Source organism: Fusarium coffeatum (assembly GCF_003316985.1).
Source record: "Fusarium coffeatum strain FIESC_28 chromosome Unknown BRIP53273_contig_82, whole genome shotgun sequence".
Classification (NCBI taxonomy): Eukaryota; Fungi; Ascomycota; class Sordariomycetes; order Hypocreales; family Nectriaceae; genus Fusarium; species Fusarium coffeatum.
The window spans coordinates 76,404-101,453 of record NW_022157878.1 but is presented as its reverse complement, the minus strand read 5'-3'; the positions used below and the strand labels follow the sequence as shown (position 1 = coordinate 101,453).

The following is a 25,050-nucleotide window of genomic DNA, read 5'->3' as shown; positions in this document are numbered from 1 at the left end:
CAGGTTGGTCGCCCGATGTTCATGGCGCCCTACAAACACGCGGTTGGTTACCTAGATATATTGCACTTAAATTGATCAACCACCGGAATATACTATCTACTTGACACGCACGCGAGCCTCTTACATCCGTCCACCAACCAACGTTGTATGGTACTCACGTCTCCAGAAAACCACTTACCCGCCAGCCCGCTACTCACAAGTTCACAACCGCCAAGACCATACTAAACAAGCTCAATCCAACTCAACCTAGTCTTCTTAACACGATCCATAATACCACTGAAGAAATTTACCCGATCTGATTCTCGCTGGCTTTTACGCTATCGGGAATAATATTCTGACATGTCCCTTTCTTTAGTTGTTGGTAGTGGGGGTCTGGACCATATCCTTGTGACGATGCTACAATCTGTGTTTCGGAAACGGGTGAGACAGACGATTTGGCATGACGCCCGGACCGGCACTTGATCCTGAGATAATTTGGTTTCTGACTTGCAGATTCAAGATCGTTACAAACTCGATCGATTAAATGTCTCAATTGAAGAGTCTGAGTGTATATACTTGGAGGTATTTGTTGGCAGTTGGGTGTGAGCAAGACTCTGATCCTTCGGAGAATTAAAAGAGACCACTTAATTAAGAACCTTGGATGTTCCTCTGTATCAAACATATTGAACAACCGTAAGCTACAGAACTAACCGAACAGGTGGTTGCCAGAAGAATTGTCCTCCAAGACTTAGGCTACATAAATAAAACAGCCTAAGTGACTGTCTAAAGTGACCTAAAATGACCAAATTATTTCGTCTCTTATGCTCCCCAGGGTCAATTCTTCTGACCCAGAAGCCGAAACAGCAACAAGCTGATACACCAAGGACACGGTCCGCATGTTGGCTCAAGCATTAAGATCGCAATCGTCCCATGCCCCTGTCGCCTTAATAAACACCAAACCCAATCTTATAAGTATACAGCAGTGTCTGCTTCACAATGCTTTACCATCCCTTCTCACGCCGTTCCCTTGTTTCTTCTTCATTCATTCGTTCATTCTTTTTTTGCTGTACTTTTCATTAATTCACGACACACTCTTTTTTATCTTATCTTCTCCGATCTGGTTCATCGTTCATCATGAAATTGCTTGCTGGTCTTGCTTTTGCCTCTGTGGCTGTTGCTTTCCCTTTTCCCTTCTGGGGTCAACGCGCTCCCACTCCTCTCGATGTCGAATTGCAGTTGCAGGGCAACTCGAAGATCAAGGCTACTATTACCAATAATGGTAGAAGCAACTTGAAGTTGCTCCGGCTTGGAACGTTTCTTGATGAAACTCCTGTTGAGAAGGCTCAGGTTTACTCTGCTAGTGACTTTAGCGCTACTGCTGGTAAGTTTTCAAGATGAGTGACCGTATTGGGCAGATGCCGGGTATAAGATATTAGTGATGCTACCAATGATCACGATATCAGAGTCCGTTACATTTACCCAATTGTCTTCACTCATCTTCGCTTCACGAGACACAAACTAACACTGAACAGAGAGAAAGCCTGTCCCCTTTGATGGCATTCGCCTCTCCATCGACACCTCCATGCTCGACGACACATCCTTCCAAAGAATCCCCTCTGGAGGCTCTACCGAAGTCACCTTTGACATCGCCGAATTCCACGACCTTTCCACCGGCGGCAAATTCAGCATCTCAACCTCAGGCGCCCTTTCCTTTGCCCTTGAAAACTCAACGGAACTCATCGGCTCCGTCCCCTACTACTCCAACCAACTCGACGCCGAAGTCGACGGTCCCCAGGCCTTTTCCGTCCGCACAGCCTTCCACAACAAGAACAAGCGAGCCCAAGTCCAAAGCGACTGCTCAGGCGACAGACTCGCCGTCACCCAAGCCGCTCTGAAACAATGCTTCGACCAAGCTGTCAACGCCCAAAACGCTGCTGCCAGCGGTCCAGCCGAGAAGCTGGACGAGTTCTTCAAACGATCTGATCAAGCGACACGCTCAATCGTGGCAGACGTCTTTTCCAAAATCGCCGGCGCGTGCGGAACCATTGATTCTGGCGATATGCGCTACTACTGCAGCGACCAGTACGGCGCGTGCAAGAATGGTGTTCTCGCGTATACTGTTCCTAATGCCAACTACATGTCATACTGTGACTTGTACTTTGATCGTCTGCCTGCCACGACGCATAGCTGTCATGGTCAAGATAAGGGTAACACCAACTTGCATGAGATGACGCATCTGAATCAGATTAAGGGTACTTCTGATTTTGGTGGTTACGGATACAGCTTTGTCCGCAGCTTGACGGCGGAGCAGAACATCAATCACGCTGATACGTATGCTTTGTATGCTCAGGCTGTTTCTATGAGTTGTTGATTGGGTGGTATTCGCAGCACAAGTGTTAGTGGGAAGGTAATGACGGGGTTTTGCAGAATATTTCGGGCTATTTAGGATACACAATGAATGATCACGGTTTGAGTGCAGTACTCATCAACAATCCACTATATTGCATGGCGTGAATCGTAATTTGCGCTTCTGTCATTCGGCGAACTAACACTCATCTGAACAGGGTAGGATATCATAAAATGTCTGCAACCCTTGGGATGTGATAGCCCAACGCTCGATCTGAAGCGACATAAAGTGACCTCCCGATCCCGTGTCTGAAGCCATCGGTGTAGGACAGCTGTCATCTTATATCCAAACTTAACGATGTGACGTAAAACATTTAAACAGACCAGCATCTGGGAATACCATCCCGGACAAAGAAAAGTTTAGACACTGACAAGTGGACTCGCGCTGAAAGAGGAACCAAGGGTATCCTCGCTTTCCTCCGACACTAGTCGAAAATATCGGCTAACATCACCCCGAGACTGAGACAGCTGGACCGTGAGGAAGCACTTACCTTGAAAGCTCACGCCGTTGAAACGAGACGAAAGAAAAGGTGGAAACAGCAAAGAATAAGTTGTGCTGGCATCTGCAGGGCAGCCGGAGACTAACCTAGGCCAAGGCACAAAGAAAGCGGTTCCCGGGAGCAGGGGTCCATCGAGTTCGGTCGGAAGATTAAAGATCTGGGCTGGGCTGTCAAGACTCCAGAAGGGAAGGGCTGATCAGGCACAAAGAGATTGCCCAGCCCAGAGTATCGGGCAGTTAACGTCGGATCGAACCGAAGCATTCCCACGATGATCACTTCTGGGGACTTGGACTTGGAACTTGTTCCAGGTTTCACGTGTGTGAGAGCACCCAAAGAAGATGAGAGCAAATGATTGGTCCGGAGACTGTCTGTTTTAGCGGGGATGGACTCGACGTCATCATACAGAGAGGAGAGGTCCTTGCAGCTTTCGTTCAAGGATGGCATCTGGTCAGAGCGAGTCAGAAAAAACATCCCGAGTCCCCGAACAAGTTTGTTATTTTTTACTCAATAGCTCGGTAAGAACTAAAAGCTCACCCGGGGTCGCACAGGCATCATTGCGGCTGTTGACGATTGGAATTTCCGTTCAATAGATACTGTAATTGTGCTTCCCAAGAATAGCGCTGCATCCATCACAAAGAAACGGACGGACGGTGCCATTGTCGGTGGAGAATCCGTATTTCAAGTCCAGAGCTCGGTAAGAGAAAGACAAAGAACTGAGGCTCGTACTTTAGCCTGGTTCAGGGGAGGACCCTGCAGGCTGAGAAACTTTGTTCATTGTGGGTTCTTGTCTTGTCAGTTGTTATCATGAAGATGGAGAAGAGCCCGTTGATGGAGATGCCATTTTTAGAACGGCTGGTCCCACGTGATGATCATCACCGTATACATGGTTAATTGTAACTTAACAAATGCCTTTATTGTCTTTTTTCTTGATATTAATTGGATTTAAACGATTCTAACATTGTGTATATGAGCATCCAGCTGCTAACTTCGCAATCCCAGTCCCTGCATTGATGTGCCATAATCCGGCTTTTGGCTGTGCCGGCCCACTTGGCTTGTGCTTTGGGCGTCGAGACCATCTATGGCTGAGGAGACTTTTCTTTGTGTAAAAATGGCTGTGTACCGACCGGTACGTAACGTTTCAACCCGCTTGTGCGTTGATACCGTTCGTCGTAAGCTTTAAACAAATACTCGAGTCTCCAGTCCCCAGTCTGCTGGTTATATGTCGTACAATTACTCTCCCCCATCAGGTGTCTTGTCTTGCTCTTGTCTCACCAAATTCATCAAGGGTCTTTCATCACAGGGCGTCATCAGCTGGACAAGAGAGCAATTAAAACTTCAGGGCTCTTCCTGTACCGCTCAGCCCCCTGTAGGTTAACACCTAGCGGGAGTCACAAGCCGCTAAGCAGTCGCAGTGGAAGTGCAAAAGTCTCCACTAGACCTCGTTCGGCCCTGGAATGTCGCGACAAGCGGGGTCAGGTCTTAAGCTGTCAACGTCATCGGCCTTCTTGGTCTTCTCTCCCTCACCCTCCATCTTGGCTCATCCAATCCCAGGACAAGTTCGATACCACTAATCCTTGGTCCTTTCTCCCTCCCTCAGTCACTTATCCCGCCCACCCTCCAGTACATTTCCTCTCTCTTCCCGTCCCCTTCTTTCTTCTCTTCATCATCTTTTCACTCGATACCCTTTCGACAAACAGGCGCCCGACTAACAACCGGCTGGCACACGACCAGTCTCTATACCTTTCGGTTCTGCTTTTAGCAGCCACCATCACAAATCACCCACTGCAAATAACAAATCTCCAACAATGGCCGAACGCTGGGACCGCGATCGCTTCGAGCGTATGTCCCAAAACCGGGGCGGCTTCGACGATGACAGAGCCTCTTATACACGCAGCACTCGAGGCCGCGACCACTCAGATGAGCGACATGACCGTCGACCTGGCCGCGGTTACTATGACGAAGACGATGTCCGTGACCGTCGCTACTACGGCGATGACTCTCGCTACCCACCTCAGCCTCAGAGGGAGCGCGAGAGAGATCGAGACATGCCTCCTCCTTGGGCTCGGCGAACTGATGTCCTAGAAAGGGAACGAGAGCGAGATTTTCCCCGTCGTGAATCTCCTCCTCGTCGACCTGGCTTTCTCCGCAGACAATCATCTCTCGACACATATGACCGCCGACCCAGATTCCTCGACCATCGTGAGGAATACCCAGCTCCTGCTCGCCGCGAGGATGTTCGTCCTCGGGATCCTCGAGATTTCCGAGATGAATACAGACCTCCTCCTTACCAGCCTATTCCTCTGCCCAAGAGCCGAGGACTGCCCCCGCCTCGCAGATATAACGATGAGCATTATGACGACATCAAAGTTGCCGAGCCCGACTATTACGGTGACGAAGACTACCGATCTATGCCTGAGCGTGTTCGTGAAAGAGAGTACACTCGATCACGCAAAAGCCGTGGTCGAAGCCGCGATTCTCGCTCTACTCGAACTCGTTCCGTTCGAAGCAGCTCTTACGGTTCCAGCTCCAGCCGTTCCTCTAGCAGCAGCGGAGGTACCACAGTGAGAAGCGAGTATCCCAAGAAGGGAAAGACTCGCATCCCTGCCAAGCTTGTTTCCAAGCGAGCTCTCATCGATCTCGGGTACCCATTCTTCGAAGAGGTTTGTTAATTCAGCCGATTTTAGTATACAATCTCTAACATTATTCAGGGCAACACACTCATTGTTCAGAAGGCTCTTGGTCAAGATAACATCGACGAATTGCTCAAGGTCAGCGAGGATTACAAGAAGGGTAAGTTTCACGAGCATTTGCTTCGAATTCAACTAACACCATACAGTCGAAGCTGAGATTGCTGCTTCTCGAGAACCCAAGGCACCCACAGCTGCTCTGCCTGCACCTCCCGAGACAGTGAGGGAGCCTACTCCTGAGCCACCACCAGCAAAGACTCCCCCTCCTCCCGCTCCTCCTGTTCAGGAACCACCTACTCCTGCACCTCCCGTCCAGGCGACTCCAGCTCCTCCTCCTCCAGTCCAGGCGACTCCAGCTCCTCCTTTTCAACAGGCACCTCAGCCTATGCCGATGCCAATGCCTGGTCCCCCTCCGACCATGCACTACCAACCTCCTCCACCTCCTATGGCTCAGCCCATGCCTCCTCCCACTTTCTACCAGCCTGGACCCCCTCCTGCAGGCCCTCCCCCACCTGGTGGACCTCCTCAACAATCTGTCTATGACTACGAGGAGACCGTCTATCGAGACGTTTCACCATCCCGAACCTCCACCACCATGTCAAGCTACGACTCTTACTACCGGGATACTTACCACCATCACCACCATCCCGAGGAGCTCGTCGTCCGATCCCGCTCACGATCCCGAAACGGCAAAGACATCCGAAAAGAGATCAAGGCCCTCGAGCGCGAGTTGGCACACCGACCCAGAGGCCGCTCTACTGGCGGTGAGCTCGTTCGCGCCGAGCGATTGCCTGATGGCCAGTTGGTCATCAGGGAAGAACGTATTGAGAAGGAAGTGCTGCACCGTAAACCTCCTCGTATCGAGAAGGACAAGAAAGGTAGGATGGCCATTAGCGTACCTAAGTACCGTTAAAGGTACGCGTTTTTCGTTAAACATTCTTGTGAGAACGTGTGGCTGACTCGGCTGCACAGGACCTCCCCCTAAGCTCATGCGGGCCATGTTTGCTACTCTGACTTGAACGTCACGACTACGAAATTGATCGGAAAAGAATATGGACAGCCTCGACGGCTTATGAGCGAGTATACGATCGTCAATTTGGATATAAACGATTTTGGTGTGTACCTATTATTATTTGGGAAGATTTAGACGAGCTTGGTTTGGGTTGGGAGTCTTTTATGGAAAACCCTACATCATTAACGAATTTACGATATTTTAATAATCTTGATTTGTCTTGTGCTTGAGTTTGTGTTGAGTGAATGTGATACTTGTCCTTGGGCGACTCCATAGACTCCAGTTCTCTAATAATTGCTTCTTCAATACATGATGATCGGGAGATTAGCAACACCTCAGGATATCAGCCCCCAAGTGCATAAGAGACAACATATTCTAGTTACTATGTCTGTTTAGACTAAGACTTCGGTTATGTAATTATGATAACCTAAGCTTTAGGACAAATCTTTTGTCGCCGACTTGTTACAATACTCTTCGTTTCTGCTAGATGATTTCCTACTTCCATTCTTTCACTGGAATACTCGGTAATCAATAATCTGTCTCATGTTCTGATCGGTGTTTGTATTTCATTGTAACTGAATGATTCTTGGTCTTTATATAGGTCCTTCACGAGACAGGATTATTAAGGTAGCTGTACTCACTATAAAGTTGCTGCTGATATTGCGTTTCTGTTTCTGGGAATCCTTAGCATTTGTGCATCTGAGCGCCTTGCTGCGTTGTGTTGAGACTACCTGAGCGGCGTGCTTGTCCTTGGGTTATTAGCACTTCAGGTACTGAGAAAAAGAAGAATTTCCCCAGGGCTTAGGAAGCTGAAATAAAATGGCCTAATGGATGTCTAAAGTAATAAAGTGTTTAGATCATTATATCTTGTACTCTCTTAGTGGCCAGTCCTTCTATTATCCTATGGGTACTCCACCAGTTGCTTCACGATGAACGGGAGATCAACAGCCTTAACTCTAGCGCTTGCCCACAGGGCTCGTATCGTTCATCTGCTAAACCAAATGTCAATCTTCCTTCGTGGGGATATGTCACTCCCCAGTTGTGGACTTGGCCGCCCTGGGATCTGGTCAGTAAGGTCGGAACTTGGGTACTAGCCAGCAGTGTAAATAAAGATGTTCTTTTATCGAATAAAGATGTCTTGTTTGCATCGAGTACACTTGATCCATACGCAGTGCCTCTCTAGACCTTAGAGGATCTCTGCGCGTTGAGTCGCTGAATGTCTCACCAAGCACTTCATCAACCAACAAGTCACATGCCCTCCAAGACTCGTGGCTCTTGCATACAAACAAGGCTGAAACATAGAAATTGCGACCTTACCTCATCAAGACGCAATAGCAATCTTTGACCTTCTTTAAATGGTGTCTGGTGGTTCACGAGGGTGACGTCACATGCACATCGATGCGATCTTGAGTCCTCAGCATGACGACGTCACGGCTAGGAACAAGATTTCTGGAAAGAGCTGAAAGATGTAGTTGAGTGATAAAAAGAGCCAAGAGGCCACATTTTCTTTACAGAATACCTGAGACTTATACTATACTCACACACATATCTGAGACTCACACGACACACTCAAAATGGCAGTCACCAGCGCTATCAACGACCTCTTCGCCTCAATCTACGAGCTCCTCGCTTCAGTCTTTAACACCTTTTACAACGTCATTCACTCTATTCTCTCTGCGGTTCTGAGCTTTGTCCAGGGAGTGTTCAATCTTATCAGCGATGTTGTCTCTGGACTTGTGGACGTCACTGGTGGTGTTGGCAAGTTTGTAGCCAGTAAGTTTTCCTTATTCCGTGATGTTAGAGTGGTAGGAATATCAATGCTAATGATGTACATAGGCAACGCTGCTATTCTTGCCATCGGTGCCCTCGGCGCTTTCGCCTACGTGAGATACACTGCTCAGGGAAAGAGTGTCGCGAACAAAAAGACTCAGTAAATGGTTCTCTGGTGTTATGGAGGTTACACACGATACCCTAAGATAGGATGATACTAGTAATTGTTTAATCAGTAACAGATTGATAATTCGCTTTGACCTTTAAGACTGTTGGTTAGTGACATGCGGCTCAATCACAAGGTTGCTTTAGCTCTGTAAATCCTCCACGGGGTCCATGCTAAGCTTTCTTAGTCTGCGCTGTTGGTCTCAGATATGTCCAACGGGTGCGCGTGCGTGCGGTTAGACGTTGGATTCAACGGTAAGGATTTGACATGAACCACAAATTAAGTGAGATCTAAGGCAATTGTATAGACCATCTGAATAACTTCTTGTCCCCGTCATAGACTCGGCTGTCAAGTTTGTGGCGGAGACAATAGCAGCTTGTTAAATGTTAAGCACCGCGGTAGCTAGCGCGTAAAAGTGCAAATCAACAACTGTTTGAGAATTCCCTGTTTTTAAGGAGATGAAGTGAGTCTGCAGTAAGAAAGGATTGGATGTCCACTAAATCCATCAATTTTGGGGGCTAAAAGACGGGCCGCTCGTCCAAACTTGTAGTATCCGCAATACAGTCTATGTTCCTTTCAAGTCTCCGGCATCTACGTACGCTTCAAAGCTTCTTGACGTTCTAAGCGAGGTAGAAGGATTTGACAGGTTGTATTTTATGATACTGGGAATGTCGCGAGGCGTTATTGTGATGGTCGCTCAGCTCATGCTCATTAAAGATGATGACAAGGATTGAATCCTTCAGAGTCACTGCCACAGATGCAACTTGACGACCCTAAAAATATCCCCCAACTCATATTCATTTTCCTCAATCAAAGACTTTCTTTGTATCCAATACCAAATAGCCTCAAACTCTGTCAAAACTCAGCGGTAATACGGTCGGATCTAATGTGTTCTGGCAGCCCTATCTAGAAAACCCGTTGAAAAACCGAGACTCTCCACGTCTGGAGACCCTCATCCATGTTCCATCCCTGCAACGTTGAAGCACTAGCTTTCCTATTCCCAGCTCAATAATCGTACGGTATATCTTTTCATTGGTCCCGATTATCGTCTTAATGCTTGGGAAAGCGGCGCAGCGGTAACAAGACACAGGGGTTGTGTCGCTGGTGCTTACTCTCGCGAAGAGATCCTACTCCGCTGGAACTCTTCATACATAGATAGAAACACGGGTCTCCCCTGAGGCACTCTTTCCTCTTTTTCTTCACTTATTTTTCGCCGTAATATTCATCATGACGAGCTGCTTTGGAAGAGACAGGAATCAGGTCCTTGACCTCTTCGCATGCGATCCCAAAGGCGATCTCAAGTCTTGCTGCGCTGCTGGTGACTCTTGCGCGAGCAACGGACTGTGTGTTACGTCTAACAAAGACACATTAAGTCCTTATTTTATTAACGGATGTACGGACGATAATTGGGATGATCCAACGTGTCTGCATCAATGCGATGGTATGTTTGTTTCGCAGTCAGGATTTCACTCGGTATACTGACTTCTGAAGACACGGGAAATGGAGTTGTGCCCTGTGGAACAGGAAAATACTGCTGTTATGGTTACGGTGGCTGCGACTGCAATAATTCAACACAAGTTTTCACCTTGGATCCTGTCAAAATCGTAACGACTATTCCCACAGACGCGTCAATGGTGGACGAGAAGACATCAACGATTAGCGACGCTACTACCGGAACGACTTCGACGACTCAATCCACAACCACAGGCACAAACACAGCTGCCGCCGAAACCACATCCTCAGACAGCTCTTCTAGCAGCAGCAGCAACGCGCTACCTATCGGCTTGGGAGTTGGTATCGGAGCAGGAGTCGTTCTTCTCGGACTCGGAGTAGGTTTCTGGCTCTGGAGGAGAAAGAAGAGAGCTTCCAAGCCAACGGCTATTCCTGAGGAGTATATGGTCAAGCATGGAGCAGACAATACGAATGCTGGGCATGGCCACTATCAACCAATGAAGCCGGCAGAGTTGAGCGCAGGAGGAACCCCATCTGAGTTACCGTAGAAGACGGTGACTTTATGACTATTTGTATATATTATTTTTAATTCAACTGACAATATACCCATAGAACTTTTACTGCCTGCGTCTTGTTGTCCTCGGAATTAAAAAGCAAGTCAGTCTCGGGACCGGTCTTAGATCTTTTCACCGATGTTTCACTTGGCCTTATTATGATTGGATGATTAACGTCGGTAATTTCCACATTTGGCATGATGGGCTAAGCCTTGTCGCTTAGCCTCAACGTTCAAACAGACGAGTTGCCAGATGAGAAGCTTAACCCACAAGGCTTCAACGGTCACTGTAACTCTGAGAAGCATTCAAACTTGGAAACTCTATCGGCAAATATATCCCGGACGTTCACGTGTGGGTTGCCGTCCAAACAAGTGGTCTCATTAACTACCCCCCAGAAGAAAGCATGGATCCAAAACCCCAATCCTTAAAAGCTTGGATGCCACTTTCATTTGACTAGTGATGTAACCGAGCGGTGACATCGTGATTTACTATTGGTACGTCAACTGTCCAAGCTGAAGCTATAGCTGCCGGTTGTTTCACTATGTTTTCTCATAACTCTGAGCTCGCCCGATTCGAAGTTCCCTTTCTTGCTCATCACCTCTAAACAACTTTCTGTTCTTTTGCGACGATAATATTTGGGCGATTCGGAGTTTCTTGGAAAATGGAGGTTCGTCGACATGATGGTATGGAGGTGTTCACAGATAGCGCTGCGCATGCGCCCGAGGTGTATCATCATAAAGAACCCATCACGAATTATACTCAGGTCGTTGAAGTGAGGAAGGGGCCTTTTGGATTGAGTATCTTGAGTTTGTGTACTCTAATCGCGGTCATCACGGCTGTGATCGTTGGAGCGGGTGTAGGAGGAGGTTTAGGAGCAGCTCTGGCTTCATGTAAAAGGTATGATATCTTCACCTACGCATCGCAGGATAATTACTTACAGCCATCCAGTTCAAGCAGTTCCGGTTCCGTCCTGTCGCCAGTCGCAGAAGCTTCATCATGCCCAACCCCAACCTCCAGTTCGAGCCAAACCACCGGAACAAGCACCATCGAAGACACAAGCACCTCCGACTTCTACGAACCAACAGCCCCCGATCAAGTAGCAAACCTAGCCCTCCCCTCCGCCTGCTCCTCCAAAAACGGCCAAGGTTCCCACACGACTCTCAACGGCTACGTCTTCAGCTACACATGCGGCTTCGATTTTCCCGGCCCCGCCAACGACATAGCGCCTCTAATAGCATACACTGCTTGGGACTGTATGCACGCGTGCGCGATGTATACGGAGTTGCACAAGGATGATGCAGATGTCAAAGCTTGTGATAGTATTGCGTTTGTGCAGGATATGTCGACGGCGATGAGGCAGCATGGGGCAAATTGTTGGTTGAAGACTGGGACGAGGAAGCTTTTTCCCGAGGCGGAGAGGTTGCCGAGGTTTTTGTATGCTAAGATTGATAGTTAATTTGAGATGTTGATTCATTTGAGGTAGCTGAGGTTGAGCGATAGGAGGTGGCCGTTGAGAACCCAAGAGACGAAACAACCTGATTGCTGTCTGCCATTTTAGGCTGGCACCTGGAATACCTCTCTTTTGGTAGTCCAAGTCTCACAAAACAACTCTTTCGCTACCTGGGTGTTGAGGTATAGTCGTGTTGGCTATGGACGTTGGATTGGGAGAATGAAGAGAGAATGGCTCTAGAGTCATTAGTAATGTCCGCTTTGACAGTTCTACTTTCACTATTCATCTGTATTCTCTGCCAGTAGTTGATGAACAACAGAGCCTCAACTCGGAGGCCTCTTCACTTACACCTCACGGTACATAACTGCATAGTTGCGGCGTAGGTACAGAGCATTTAAGCCAGCTTCAACCTCTGATAGTGGGGGTCTGATAAAGCTTCTAGAATCAGGGTACACTCGAAGCATAGCCGATATTCCAAGGACAATTACAGTTGTGGTCCATCTCAGACATATCATCTCATTACTGCGGTCACGAGACGAGGGTGCAGAATGGTTAACAGGGCAGCTGCACCGGCTATTACCCTTTTAAGCATGAAATTAAGGTAGGAAACTTGGGTATGGATACGATAAATGGCCCCGCTATCCGGGCTGAGCTGGGAGTAAGATTGCTAAGTTGAAGTCGCTCTGCTCTACTACACAGACAAATATTCAGGATAGTTATAGAGAAGCTGGATAACAGCCTAGTTATCATCGAACTAATTCAGAGCAGTAGTGATGAGAACAAGTTGGACATAGAGAAAGCTGAGCATGACGTCCATCTTGACTGCTTGCCTCCCGAGTGACAACACACTACCGACAACCCACTACATACAAATTACACCAAATTACAAACATGAATCAATTCCCATGCGAAAATCCGTATACGTAGCTTGAACGACCAATGAAGATCTTGGTTTTGCGCCCCAAGAGGCAGTGCCGACTGCACCCTTACTTGACCAGGGTTGTTCATTGGCCCGACCTTCAATATCACCTCTTGGCTGTAAGTCTCGTTGTTACTTACTACGCCGTAACGGGTCCCAAGATTGTTGCTCGTGATGGAACAGGAAAGCCACGATGAAGATGACTTAGTTAAAAGGCTGGTGCTTGGCTTCACTTTGTTTTCGCAGATCTCGTCCATCACCAACAGTCTTGTCTTCTTACATTGACAGGAAACCAACACAATGCAGTCTTTCGAAAGCTTCCCCATCGCCCATGCGGCTATGGTCTTTGGCTGCTTCGTTCCCGCCGTCATGATCTTCTGCAGCACCTTCTGCACAGTCCGCCGTAACAAAGACCCCGCCAGAACGGCATTTACATATCTCAAATACGCTCTCGTCACATTCTCATTGTAAGTCTAAACTTCCTCTGAACTGCCATAAAACTTGTCTAACGAAACTAGATACGCGCTATTCGCCGCCGCCAGCTCCGCCTTCAACGCCGCATGGAACATACTGGTCCTGGATAATGGCGATTCAATCAATGTCGACGACGACATGCCCATCAATTTCATGATCGCCATGGGCTACGCTAGACCTATCAGCAACGTAGTCTGGATGTTCTTCGAGCTGGTTACCGATATCCTCATCATGATTATCCTCCTTCGTCTATGTACCGGTATTCTCATGGTGCACCACGCATCTATTCCCAACGAAAAGCCTTACCTTGGCAAGAACCTTCGCTTCGCTTCTTACGGTGCAGCACTGGTACTACTCGCTCTGGCCTTGACGACGTTGGGTCTTCATATTCGTCTTCTTGTTCCAATGTACTATGGTCCTGGTGACGATTATGTTATTATTATGACCAGGGCTACGCAGGTTAGCTTTGCTTTCAAGGTTTTTGTTTTTGTTATTTCTCTTGGTATGGTTGCCAAGACGGTTATGGTCAAGAGACGTGTAAAGCCGGACATGGGTATGCTTGATGGTGCTAAGACTTCTGGCCATACACCATCCGACAGGAACCTCACCTGGGTAAGTCCCTCCTCCTTTAGTATGTATAACAGGAAATGCGGCAGTACTAACATCATCCAGGTCTCAAACATGCTCATCGCTGCATCAGTAGTCTGGCTTCTCCACACAAGCTTCGCTATGGCTTCATTTGCCGCCTGGAACAATCTCGAAAACGCCAGAGAGATCAGTCCTTTGGAGTATCAACCCTTCTACTACATTTTCGAAGCGCTTTTCAACATCTGGCCTCAGTTCATCACTCTTGTTTTGACCTATCTTATGGGACGCAAAAAGGAGGACGGTGTCTGGATGAAGCAGGAGGAACGCTTGCCGACCGTGAATACTTTTGGCCCTGCGTACACTGCCCCTTAGGTGCCGGTCCCAGTTGAGCATTACTCTGAGAAGCAGTATTGAAGGATGCGACCCAACGATGAGATCGATGTTATGATAACACGGATATGATGATGCGAGCAGAAGGAATGGTTTGTCTGAGTTTCTTTTAGCGTGATACCTCTATGTTTCCTTTATGTAGTTTAGACCATTCTGTTTAGCGAATCTATACATCTTGATGACCTCTTGGATCCCTGATCTAATCGACATCCGAAAACTCAGGAGGAGCAACATAGGGGCCGGCCTCACCCATGGTTCCAGTCACATATCTACCACACGATCAGCACACTTCACTCCTTCAACTTAGGAAAACTTACTTCGTATGACTTCCCCTCGCAGCAAGCTGCCCCTTACTATTCGTAAAGGTAACCTGCGTAAACGCAAGAGTCTTGCCGATCTTATCCAGCGTAGCAACTCCCTTCAGGACATCGCCCGGGCGGCCTCCGGGGCTCAGATAAGTGACTAGCAAGTTAGTCAAGCAATTCTGGTAGGGACAGGATGCGTACCGTTTAAATCGGTTGAGACACCGGTGGCGAAGCGGCCTGTTGAAGCAACTACGAGAGAGCCACCGAGATCAACTAGACTGGCGAGCGTTCCGCCGTGGAGGGTTTGTAGACGATTCTGTGTTTGGTCAGTTGAGGTACTGGGGAATGAGGGAGAGGGACGAACGGTGTGGCTCTTTTGGATGTCGAGCTCGAATTCAACTTTGCCTTCTACGGCATTAAGAACACGGAACTGCGGTATCATCAATATCCGTACACATGACCTGACCATGGCTTAACCTACATGCTTTCCAAGAAGACTGTAGCGAGAAATGGTATCAGCAATGGGCCCTTGTGACTCCTTCGTCTCATTCGATCTGGAGCAAGTGAACGTACGTTGGCTCAAGACCGGAGTCCTTCATGAATGAGCGCATGACCTATGTACCACAAGCTGTCAGTAAGACTATCTCATCTCATACAAGGTTCCTCCCGACCTGCAATCGGACTTTGGAGGTTATGCGACTCAAGATGCGACTGGGAGACGAACCGCTTTGGTGAACTGCGTAGGATTGAGCTTCTTAGCCATTGTGACAAGTCAAGTGAGAATGCGTGTACTATGATTTGACCGTCGCCTCAAATAAAATGAGTTTCTCTTGCAGTAAGAGAGAAGCTTCAGATACGCGAGTCGAGATATTGATTCGGAGGTGAAGCTTCCTTAACCGAGATCCGGGGTAACGATTGACCCCCCCGCGAACCCGTCCGGCCCCACATTGAAACTGACGTAATCAGACTTCCATGATAAAAGAATGACAGAGGGCTGTTAATGAGCATGATGTAAATTCTGCCGTGAATGTTACTAAGTATGAACATATTATACTTGAAGAAAGACAATAGCCTGTCATTGAAGTAATGCGATAGACATGATGGGGGAACCTGTAAAAGGTCCAGAACGTTGGACAATAACACACACATGTCACGATGTCTCACTTGTCGAGTATGTGGCTGCTCAACCGTTGACAGAACAAAACGATTCCCACAAGGCATAACATTGAATATTAGAGTTCAATAGAGAAGTTTCATAATCGCTAGATCTCCAATTGTTTGTTAAACTATTGTTTTCATCGTATGTTCCATCAAATTTGCCATTTCTCCTGTTAGTTGCAGGGTAACATTCGTGGCTGGCTGATCACAAGCAGGGTGACAGCTGGAATGCATGTAATACTGTTGGATTGTATCTACCCCCAAAATTTTGACCGCTCTATCTCCCTTCGACAAATTCGCTACCAATTATGCCCATCTATGCGGAGTTGTACTGTACAGCTTGAGAAAAAAAGAACATGAATCGTACCCTAGACGCCTGCAAAGCAAAGATGTGATTACTTGAGCTCAATCTCAAGAACATTCGACGTGTAAGGCCCCGTTAGAGTGCCATTGATGAGTGCTCCCTCCTCCAGTTCGCTGGGATCAATTCCCGCCTTCTCTTGTGTCCATACTGCCAACCAATTCCCCTTCAATTGAACCGTCCCTCGCTCGTAGACGCTATCCATGGGAACAACAGGTTCCTGTAGTGTAGATTCCCAAGAAACAGTCTGTCCAGCTCCAATCTCAATCAAAGCATCCTCCAGAGGCGGCCACAGCCTCGACGCCTCAATCTGCAGGATTTCCAGAGGTGTAGTCTCGTCTTTGGAAGTAATGTACAGCGTGCCCATCTGAATAGCCAGCGCATCCAGTGGTGATCCGTAGTTGAGGATGGTAACGGGGTGGTCGTTATGGTTCGTCACGGCGGCGCGCATGAGGACGGGATTCTTTTCCAATTGTGAAATGACAACGTCGAGATTCTTCAGCGCTTGAGGCGTTCTGAACGAGTTTGCGACCGAGGTGACTCTTTCCGTGGGTGTGAAGATTGCGATGAAGCATATGGCTACTAACGTGCCGAGAAAGAGACGTAGAACCGGCGAAGCCATGTTGTGTGAGGTGGATGTAAATAATGAGTGAAAGTTGTTTTGCGTTGTACAGGGGGATTTGACGTCAGGTATAAGGCAAGAGCAAGGGAATGTTTCAGTCCCCGTCGCGAGTAAATGATTGCATACAAAAGGTCAAAAGAAGGTAGAAATCAAGGTTATATGCGTCCCATTAAAATAACTTTTAAGAAAATCAGGCTCTGATCTAGCCGTTGGTAAACTCAAGGGAGAGAAAAGAAAGATAAATAAAATACCTTACGCGGTGGGGAGGAAAGAGAAGCTTCCTAGTCCCAGGGGTTACATTATGTGGCGTGGAATCCAGACCAATAATTCATTTTATTTTCACGTGCATTCTTTTCCGCTGTGCCCCTTTTTCGAAGAAGAAAAGACATTGCATATCTTGGATCACTTATATAAAGGATTCAGGATTCCTGTAACGGCCTGCGCTATTAAAGTTGCGCTTTGATCGAACGTTAATGCTATCTGGTTTAGGCTTTGGATCGACACTGTCAAAACGCAGGTCCCCTTTTTTCTCTCCACGGGTTTAACAGAGGGGGAAGATTCGAGAGGGGAAGGAAGACGAACAGGGGTCCGTATACTCCATTTTCGGAGGAGGAATCAATAACAAGACGAGGTCGCGTGGCCCAATGGCAAGGCGTCTGACTACGAATCAGAAGATTCTGGGTTCGATCCCCAGCGTGATCATCCTTTTTGCCAATGCTGCAAACACGAGATCTTCTTTTTGTCGCCTCTGATGTCCTTTGGTGTATTCTTCTTGGTGGAAATTACTGACGTGACTTTCAAGAGTAAATGTTATACCTGAGTTTCAATGAGAATGAAGATATTTGATCTGGCGTCATGCACTTCCACCTCACCTTGAAGCCGGTTTACTTATACGATCTTAAATATTTCTTCTGCTACCCACCCGACTGCGTAGATGAGATGAACAATCTTTACCATTGCATTATTTAATACTTCTAACTATTTTCACCAATAGCTATTTTACTCCCGAACAAACATACCAGCCATACCCATCCCCGTACCAACACACATACTCACAACACCAACCTCGCCACCATCCCTCTTCAACCCATGCAAAAGCGTACTCGCCATTCTCGCACCAGTAGCACCAAGAGGATGTCCCAGAGCAATAGCTCCACCATCAGGGTTAACCTTCTCCTTCGTCCAGGCATCCTCAAGACCAAGCTCCCTCACGCAGTGCAGCGCCTGACTGGCAAATGCCTCGTTAATCTCCCATCGCGAAACATCTTCTGTTGTAAGACCGACTTGGTCGAGTAGCTTGGGGATGGCGATGGCGGGGCCGATACCCATCTCATCAGGGTCGCAGCCTACTGTAACAGCGGAAACAAATTTACCGATGATTTGATCTTGTAGACCGAGAGCGGTGGCTGTGCTTCGACGCATGAGGAGTGTTGCGGCGGCACCGTCGGAGACTTGGCTTGAGTTTCCAGCTGTGGATGTTCCGTCTGCTTTAAAAGCAGGTTTGAGCTTCTGGAGAGCCTCGATGGTGACGCCCTCGCGGATACCATCGTCCGCAGTAACAGTAATGCGCTTCTCCTCGCCGACCTTGTTACCCTGCTTGTCAACCTCCTGGAAGCGTGTCTCAACGGGAACAATCTCCTGCGCGAAGCGTCCTTCACTTCGAGCTCGTGCGGCACGACGGTGCGACTCAACAGCCATGGCATCCTGGTCCGCTCTCGACACGTTATATCGCGACGCGACGTTCTCTGATGTCAAACCCATAGGCATAATGCAATCGCGCGCATGTCTGTTCTCAGACTCCTTCAGTTCCGGCCAGACATCCACAGGGATAGCTCTGGAACCATAATTTCTCGTCATACTCTCCATACCCGCCGCAATACCCGTGTCAATCATACCAGTCTGAATCTGCGCCGACACAGCAGCAATAGCCTGCAACGAACTAGAGCAGGCGCGGTTCACAGTGTACAGGCTGGTAGTGTTCTTGAAACCGACATGGTTGAGCGCCATGCGCGCAGCTTTCGAGCCGCCGAGCTCAGAGAGCACGACACCAACGGCTACATCGTCGACAGGAGCTTCAGGATGCGCCTTTAGCGTAGCCTTGAGAACGCTGGCAAGAAGTTCCTCAGGATAAGCATCCTTCAACTGGCCCTTATAAGAGCGACAGATAGGTGTACGGACAGAAGAGAGGATGACAGTGTCAGAGGGGGATTTGGCGAGGACGCTCGACAACCCTTTGTGGAGACGGGCCGACATTGTGAAGATAAGCTTGAGTATAGTATTAAAGACCTGATCTGGGATGAACACCAATTGATAAGAAGGAAGATGAACAAAGATTTGGGAAGGAATAAAGATGTTGATGAAAGTCCGGGTAAGTAAATATCCCCTACTTAATGGTCTCCCAATTGCCCTCTTCCCCAGCCGAAAGCCGGATGACCCCCGTGGAGTACCGCCGAATTGTGGACCCTCGACCCGATCGGCTTTAGATGTCGGCTATTGGGGTAGCGTTGTTTGCTTGTCGGGTAAGAGCCGGGATCTCCAAGACACCCATCCACATTGAAACAGACCTCAGGATGTCAGAAGGATTGGCTCCTAAAACAAGAGACGAGATGACTTGGTCGCTTTATGCGAGCTTAAACTAGAAAATTAGCTACTTTATTGTAGTAGTCTAAGCCTTATAGGATAATTCTTCTGTTACCCACTGACCGAAACATCCATTCGCCTCAAGCACTACTACCTACAGTCAACTAACGCTTGACTATAAGAGTCCCGTTTATGCAGTCGCGTTGCTACTCTGGAACTCACAATTGGTCTATCCCTTGAGCTTGAATCTTGAGTCTCTGCTACCCTATATTCACTCAACAATCACATTCTTATACTGCATTGTTGCAAACAATCTTTTCATACATTGGCTATGACTCTGACAATCCTATAAAACCAACATGATGTGCTACAAATCAACAAACGCCCCAGTGCCGTATGCCGTCGTGAATATCGTATCAACTCTCCAAACTCCGCATTTTGCAGCATGCTACTCTCTGTACTGAATCCCCAACCCCAGTGTCTTCTGACTATCAGTCAAAGGCTCAACAACTCTCGACTTCTTCGCCGGACTCTCCTGGTCTCGTCGCGTCTCCTCACTTGAGGCATAGTAACCGCTAAACTTGCGCTTATCTCCGTCTGTGTCTCCGTTGCGATGGGATAATAGCTTCTCCTGCATGCGAACCGACTTCTCCATTGCACCTGGTGTATTTGTTGCCCTGCGAGCCTCGGCTACTTCGAAGCTCTGTCGTGGATCTCGTCGTAACATCTGTGCAGCTGCTTGGCTGGCCTGACTATCATGGACCTCCCCTTGACTGCTGCGGTTCCGTGAATGTGATGCCTGTGATGTAAATGACTGAGCTGCAGCAACAGACTCGAGAGCCTGTCTAGCCAGCTCCTCGTTATCGTCCACCGAAATAGTGCTCTCCCGACTCCTACGTCGATGACGCTCCGACTTTGGCGTGGTAGGAATAAACTGTCGCTGCGTATATCGTTGAGGCTCCGTTTGCGGTACCAGGTCGACAGATGGTAAAAGTCCAACATGCGTTCCAATGGGTCGATTGTTTGGTGTCGTAGGCAAAGACGACATAGACTGAGCATTCCGACTATGCTTTCCGACATGTCGTGGCGTGGGACGGTGAGGATGCAGTGGTGTTGAAGGCGCGCTGTTGTTATCCTGGCTCATAGCCTGCAACAATGCCGACAGACCATGCCCATGCTCGCCCTGCCTATCGCGTACCTGTGTTCTGTATGCCTGCTGCTGAGAGCCACGCTGTCCCTGTGAGCTCGGAACAACAACGCCTCTCTGTTTGGGTGCTAGGGCGTGAAATATACCTCCTGGACTGCAGAGCATCTGCATGTGCTCTCTGTTCTCCCTGATCCTGTTCAACAACATGTCCCGCTCCTCCGCAAGAGAGTTGTACTCATCCTCCCTCTGCTTGATGACCTTCTTAGCAGTCTTTAAGCGACGCTGGAGGACTTCCTTTTCCTGTAGCGAGCCTTCGTACCATGACTTCATCTGCAGATACTTTGCCTGCAGTGATTCGGACGCCGAATCGAGTTCCTTCTTTGCCTGTCGTGTGTGCTCTGCGTTGCGTAGCGCGTCTACCTCGCGACGCATCATCTCGTGTTCCACAGCGGCACGCTTGCTGTCGTCGTCGGCTTGGAGAGCCATAAGGTTGTACTGCAACTTAAAATGGGCTGCTTCCGTCTTGAGCTTTTGCTGTTCTGCAAGAGCACTCTGGACCATGACACGGAGTTCGTCTGCGGATGCTTCGAGGACCTGGTGAGGGGCGGGTGGGAGAAAGCCTGATGTTTTAGCGCGGTCGCGTATGATGTTCTGGATAGTAGCTGGCGGAGAGCATAGCGTCGACTGCTGGGAAGCAGAGAACTTTCGTTTAGAGGGACCAGGTTGGCTTGCATGTTGACTGTTGTTAACCTGGGTAGAAGGAGGAGGTGTAAGAGACGAGGGAATGACTGTGAGCTGTGGTCGTTCTTCGTTGACTTGAGTACTGAAAGATTCGTTTGGATCGATAGGTGAGTTCGGGATCTCGGTCGAAGGTAATGTTTCCTGCACCGGGTCTTGCGGGCCAATCTCTTGAGGAGTCGCAGGCTGAGTCGGAGGATCGACTCTCGGATGCTTGACAAAGATAGTATCCCCCTCCAGCGGCCTCTTAGACTGCGAAGAATCGGCAGGAGAACCCATCGTGAAGCAATTCGGGACTGATGGTGAAAAAGGTCAAGTCGCGTCAACAGCAGACGTACTTCCGACCTGTGCGGCTAGAAGACCGCTATTGGCGGAGTATGTTTGTTATGATTGAACCCTTCCACCGTGTTCATATGCTGGTTGTTTTTCTATACGCGTCTTATCTCGCAGTAAGGATTTGAGTTTCCAATGATGCAGTCGAGGCTCAAACAAACGCACGCACGCGCCGCGGGACTTGTTGTTAGGTATCCACAAAAAAAAGCAAAACAATTGTTATGATGACGGAACAAAAGAAAATAAAACCAATCAGTCTTGATTTTCCATATATAGACAATGCGGACAATGAAAAAGACACACAGGGTCAAGGGAAAATTGAAAAGCTTGTGACGATTGTCTTTCGAGTGAAGAGAAACAGGGAGCTAAGCTTGACGACGGTTGTCTAGGAACAAGGGTTTTTCCGCCCGTGGCTGGGTCTTTACCAAAGACAGGGTTTGACAAGGCTTGTTTCTGGGTTGGAGTGCGCTAAACTTTGGGGGGATCAAGGTGAAAGAGCGCTAATTTAAGGTGTAGGTTCGGTGAGGACAACATGAACTACATCCACAATTGTTTGTGTCACCAAGATTGATCCAAGATGGTGGATATCGAAGTACTCATTGAAACAAGAGAAGCCACTACTTGATATTGAAACGAATGCATCAAGCCTATACCCAAAACATACAACAAAATAAAATGTCCCAGCTCCCGACACCATAACCTTTCATGATCCTCTCAAACGTCCTCTGAACTATCCTCTGCCGATGTCTTAGTCGGTTCCTCCTTCCGTTTATTCCATCCCCTTTTGATAGCTCTCCATGTAATCCCAACCAGATAAACAATCCAGATAATCGGCCAGAAGAGTAAAACACAAGCCCACCATGTCGCGACACTCAACTTGGCCCGTTTCTTCCCATCAGTGTCCAAGTACCAGTCCGGTATCCAATATCCTGCTTGGCCGCGAGAGTTGAGACTAATAACGCTTATCAGGCCAAAGACGAGCCAGCCGACGACCCAAACTGATGCGACGATCTTGAGGGTTGTGTCGGGGCTGGGGTTGACGGACTTTAGGGGGTTGTCACTTGCGGATATGTCGCGGGGCATCAGGCTTAGGCCCTCAATAAACGGATGGTTGTAGAATGGCGGCATTGTAGATGCTTCAAGTCGTTGTTTTAATCGTATATGATTATTGTTTGTGTGACCCTTCTCGATAGTGGTGATCGTATGGTTCGTGGTAGTTGTGTATCGTATCCAGCGCGAGTGAGGATATTGGAACGGATTTCGAGAGGATGGTAAGAAGACGCTTTTAACTGATGGTGAAATGATGCGCTTTAATATCTGGACAGAAGATTTGGGTCTGAGTTGTCGCAATTCTGTTGTGCTTTGGGTCATGCTTGAGAAGTTGATGCCTTCCTTCCGCAGAGAACACTCGCCGGCTGGGGGACGAATGTGCCTTCTTTTAATGCGCCCATGAAGAGAATTCGCCCCTCTTAGATAGAGTTCAAGACAAAACCAATAGATGGTAGGCAACAGAAAAGTTATTATCCAAAGCTTAGGCTACTATAATAAAGTAGCCTAAATGCTTGTCTAAGTTATCATAAAGTGACCTAAATTATTTCGTCTCTTATGCTTATGACTGTTACTTCCTCTGATGCTCTGAGGGAGAGTAATGATATGCCCAAAAGAGAACCACTGATCTCATTAAGTTGAACATGGCGGAGTCTGTCCCTGTAGCACCACAACGTAGTATGTGCCATGTCATGATACTCGGAGCAGGACAACAGCACTGATCATACTGGTCTCCAAAGTATTTCACAGTGTACCAAAGTCATGTAAATACCTAGCGCTGCAAAGAGATGAGAAAGAAGTGCACTCATATCGAGCATCGCATTGTCCCATCTCCTTGGCCCCGACTGTGCACATCCATAGATACAGAGTTATGGAACGTCTTAAAAGCATTCCACCAGTCACTTGAGCCAATGGTTTATCACAAGTTATCTCAATCCATAAGGCTTAGTCTCTTATCTGTAAGTTGACCGTTGAGCCGCCTGGAGCCTCACGGCTACAAGTTCTTCTAGTAGTGTATATGGTGATAGCTCCTCGAATCCACTAGAGAAGGCAGCAATGCAGAGTCAATGGCTACGTGGGCCTCCTTAGGCTTTTTAGAAGAGCAAAGGACGACTTCATGATCTCTCCGCTTTCTCTCTCTTTCATTTCCTTTCAACCTTCACACCATCAACTGTATGTGCCCTTTTGACTACATTCCCGATGCCGCACAAGGTCAACACTTCCGCGATACCTTCTTACTGATTTATTAATAGTGCGCGCCGTTCTCTCATTCGTTTTCGTCATCGCGCGCCGTCAAGATGTGAGTCTCTTTGTTCTGTCACCTAAATCCTACCAGTGTCGCTTCAAGCGCTTCCAAACACTCTCTCCTTCAGCCTTCACTCCTTGCTTTGCACTGCTAATTCACGTAGGCCTGCCCGCAAGCACAACTGTGTACGATGCCTCAAGTACGCGATTGCCTGGAATCCCGGCAGGGAGTCGTATGCCGACAGCGGCGAGGATATCTCCCACGACATTGACTGCGTTCCTTCTGATAAGGGTAAGCGACCTTGTCCAGACTTGCGCCCCCTGCTAATCCTATTTATCAAGAAGAATCCACAAAGTGTCAGCGCTGCCAAGTCACCGATAAGCCATGCATCGCGGTAGGCTCACTATCCTCTCTTTCCCTTATAAAACTCGGTACTAACTCTTTGCAGGGTAATCGCAAGATCGGACGAGTATTGGAGTCCTTCGGCCGCCACATCGGATCATGCACCTAGAACGACATGACTGCGCGGCAATATGAGGATGATCCCGTAGGTTGTTCAAAGATGCCTCGCCGTGATTTCTCCCCTAACATCCCCCCAGACTACCAAGGAACTTCGCAAGAAGGGCAGAAAGGCGCTGTCGGCTTTCCGTGTAGTCATGTCTGTCAATGCTTCTGCTTCTGCTGCCGAGGCTTCTGACCAGCGTCGTTCCGAACATGAAGAGCAATTGTTGTCTGTTTCTTCTGAGATTCTGGCCACTCTGGTAGACATAAGCCATTCTCTCGCTGTCATCGCGAACTCTGGACTAGCTCGGGCTGGCACCACCCAGATGCCAGACGACCGTACCTGGGATGCATCTGATGATGAGGATGACGATTGAAAACACCCCCTGGTGCGATGAAGGGTGGGTATATGGTCTGGTCCTGTCAATCTCTCTCCGCCTATCGGACTTAGTTAGTCAAGCTACTCACCCACATGGGCAATATACTCCAACCACCCACCCATAAAGTTATCCAAACAGTAAACACAGATCCGTATTATGTCAAGCTCAATGACTATAAGCCTAAGAGACGAAATAATTTAGACCAGCTCTTAGGTTTGGCAACCTAAGCCTTAGAAGACAACGTACACGTCAAGGTATCAGATGAGTTATCCGGCAAGAAAGCAA

At 48.2% G+C, this 25,050-nt stretch overlaps 10 protein-coding genes across 10 annotated transcripts; 6 read left to right on the top strand and 4 right to left on the bottom strand.

Moving 5' to 3' along the window:
* Positions 1 to 1,113: 1,113 nt before the first annotated feature.
* On the top strand, positions 1,114 to 2,350 carry FIESC28_03967 (uncharacterized protein; the record flags this gene model as incomplete). The annotated part of the gene is made up of 2 exons (XM_031158116.1): positions 1,114 to 1,360; positions 1,512 to 2,350. The coding sequence occupies 2 exons, from the start codon at positions 1,114 to 1,116 to the stop codon at positions 2,348 to 2,350; spliced, it is 1,086 nt and encodes a 361-aa protein (XP_031017816.1).
* Positions 2,351 to 4,690: 2,340 nt separating this feature from the next.
* Positions 4,691 to 6,591, top strand: FIESC28_03966 (uncharacterized protein; the record flags this gene model as incomplete). Its single annotated transcript, XM_031158115.1, has 4 exons — positions 4,691 to 5,545; positions 5,594 to 5,675; positions 5,722 to 6,450; positions 6,545 to 6,591. The coding sequence occupies 4 exons, from the start codon at positions 4,691 to 4,693 to the stop codon at positions 6,589 to 6,591; spliced, it is 1,713 nt and encodes a 570-aa protein (XP_031017815.1).
* Positions 6,592 to 8,158: 1,567 nt separating this feature from the next.
* FIESC28_03965 (uncharacterized protein) lies at positions 8,159 to 8,518 on the top strand (the record flags this gene model as incomplete). The annotated part of the gene is made up of 2 exons (XM_031158114.1): positions 8,159 to 8,357; positions 8,421 to 8,518. The coding sequence occupies 2 exons, from the start codon at positions 8,159 to 8,161 to the stop codon at positions 8,516 to 8,518; spliced, it is 297 nt and encodes a 98-aa protein (XP_031017814.1).
* Positions 8,519 to 9,747: 1,229 nt separating this feature from the next.
* On the top strand, positions 9,748 to 10,520 carry FIESC28_03964 (uncharacterized protein; the record flags this gene model as incomplete). Its single annotated transcript, XM_031158113.1, has 2 exons — positions 9,748 to 9,961; positions 10,012 to 10,520. The coding sequence occupies 2 exons, from the start codon at positions 9,748 to 9,750 to the stop codon at positions 10,518 to 10,520; spliced, it is 723 nt and encodes a 240-aa protein (XP_031017813.1).
* Positions 10,521 to 13,195: 2,675 nt separating this feature from the next.
* On the top strand, positions 13,196 to 14,329 carry FIESC28_03963 (uncharacterized protein; the record flags this gene model as incomplete). Its single annotated transcript, XM_031158112.1, has 3 exons — positions 13,196 to 13,362; positions 13,414 to 13,981; positions 14,042 to 14,329. 3 exons carry the CDS (start codon positions 13,196 to 13,198, stop codon positions 14,327 to 14,329), a joined length of 1,023 nt encoding a protein of 340 aa, XP_031017812.1.
* A 217-nt stretch (positions 14,330 to 14,546) lies between these two features.
* Positions 14,547 to 15,415, bottom strand: FIESC28_03962 (uncharacterized protein; the record flags this gene model as incomplete). Its single annotated transcript, XM_031158111.1, has 7 exons — positions 14,547 to 14,616; positions 14,665 to 14,809; positions 14,854 to 14,968; positions 15,017 to 15,082; positions 15,134 to 15,149; positions 15,226 to 15,266; positions 15,377 to 15,415. 7 exons carry the CDS (start codon positions 15,413 to 15,415, stop codon positions 14,547 to 14,549), a joined length of 492 nt encoding a protein of 163 aa, XP_031017811.1.
* A 790-nt stretch (positions 15,416 to 16,205) lies between these two features.
* FIESC28_03961 (uncharacterized protein) lies at positions 16,206 to 16,793 on the bottom strand (the record flags this gene model as incomplete). The annotated part of the gene is made up of 1 exon (XM_031158110.1): positions 16,206 to 16,793. The coding sequence occupies one exon, from the start codon at positions 16,791 to 16,793 to the stop codon at positions 16,206 to 16,208; it is 588 nt and encodes a 195-aa protein (XP_031017810.1).
* A 999-nt stretch (positions 16,794 to 17,792) lies between these two features.
* Positions 17,793 to 19,046, bottom strand: FIESC28_03960 (uncharacterized protein; the record flags this gene model as incomplete). The annotated part of the gene is made up of 1 exon (XM_031158109.1): positions 17,793 to 19,046. The coding sequence occupies one exon, from the start codon at positions 19,044 to 19,046 to the stop codon at positions 17,793 to 17,795; it is 1,254 nt and encodes a 417-aa protein (XP_031017809.1).
* Positions 19,047 to 19,821: 775 nt separating this feature from the next.
* Positions 19,822 to 21,537, bottom strand: FIESC28_03959 (uncharacterized protein; the record flags this gene model as incomplete). The annotated part of the gene is made up of 1 exon (XM_031158108.1): positions 19,822 to 21,537. The coding sequence occupies one exon, from the start codon at positions 21,535 to 21,537 to the stop codon at positions 19,822 to 19,824; it is 1,716 nt and encodes a 571-aa protein (XP_031017808.1).
* Positions 21,538 to 24,401: 2,864 nt separating this feature from the next.
* Positions 24,402 to 24,762, top strand: FIESC28_03958 (uncharacterized protein; the record flags this gene model as incomplete). Its single annotated transcript, XM_031158107.1, has 2 exons — positions 24,402 to 24,431; positions 24,484 to 24,762. The coding sequence occupies 2 exons, from the start codon at positions 24,402 to 24,404 to the stop codon at positions 24,760 to 24,762; spliced, it is 309 nt and encodes a 102-aa protein (XP_031017807.1).
* Positions 24,763 to 25,050: the final 288 nt, after the last annotated feature.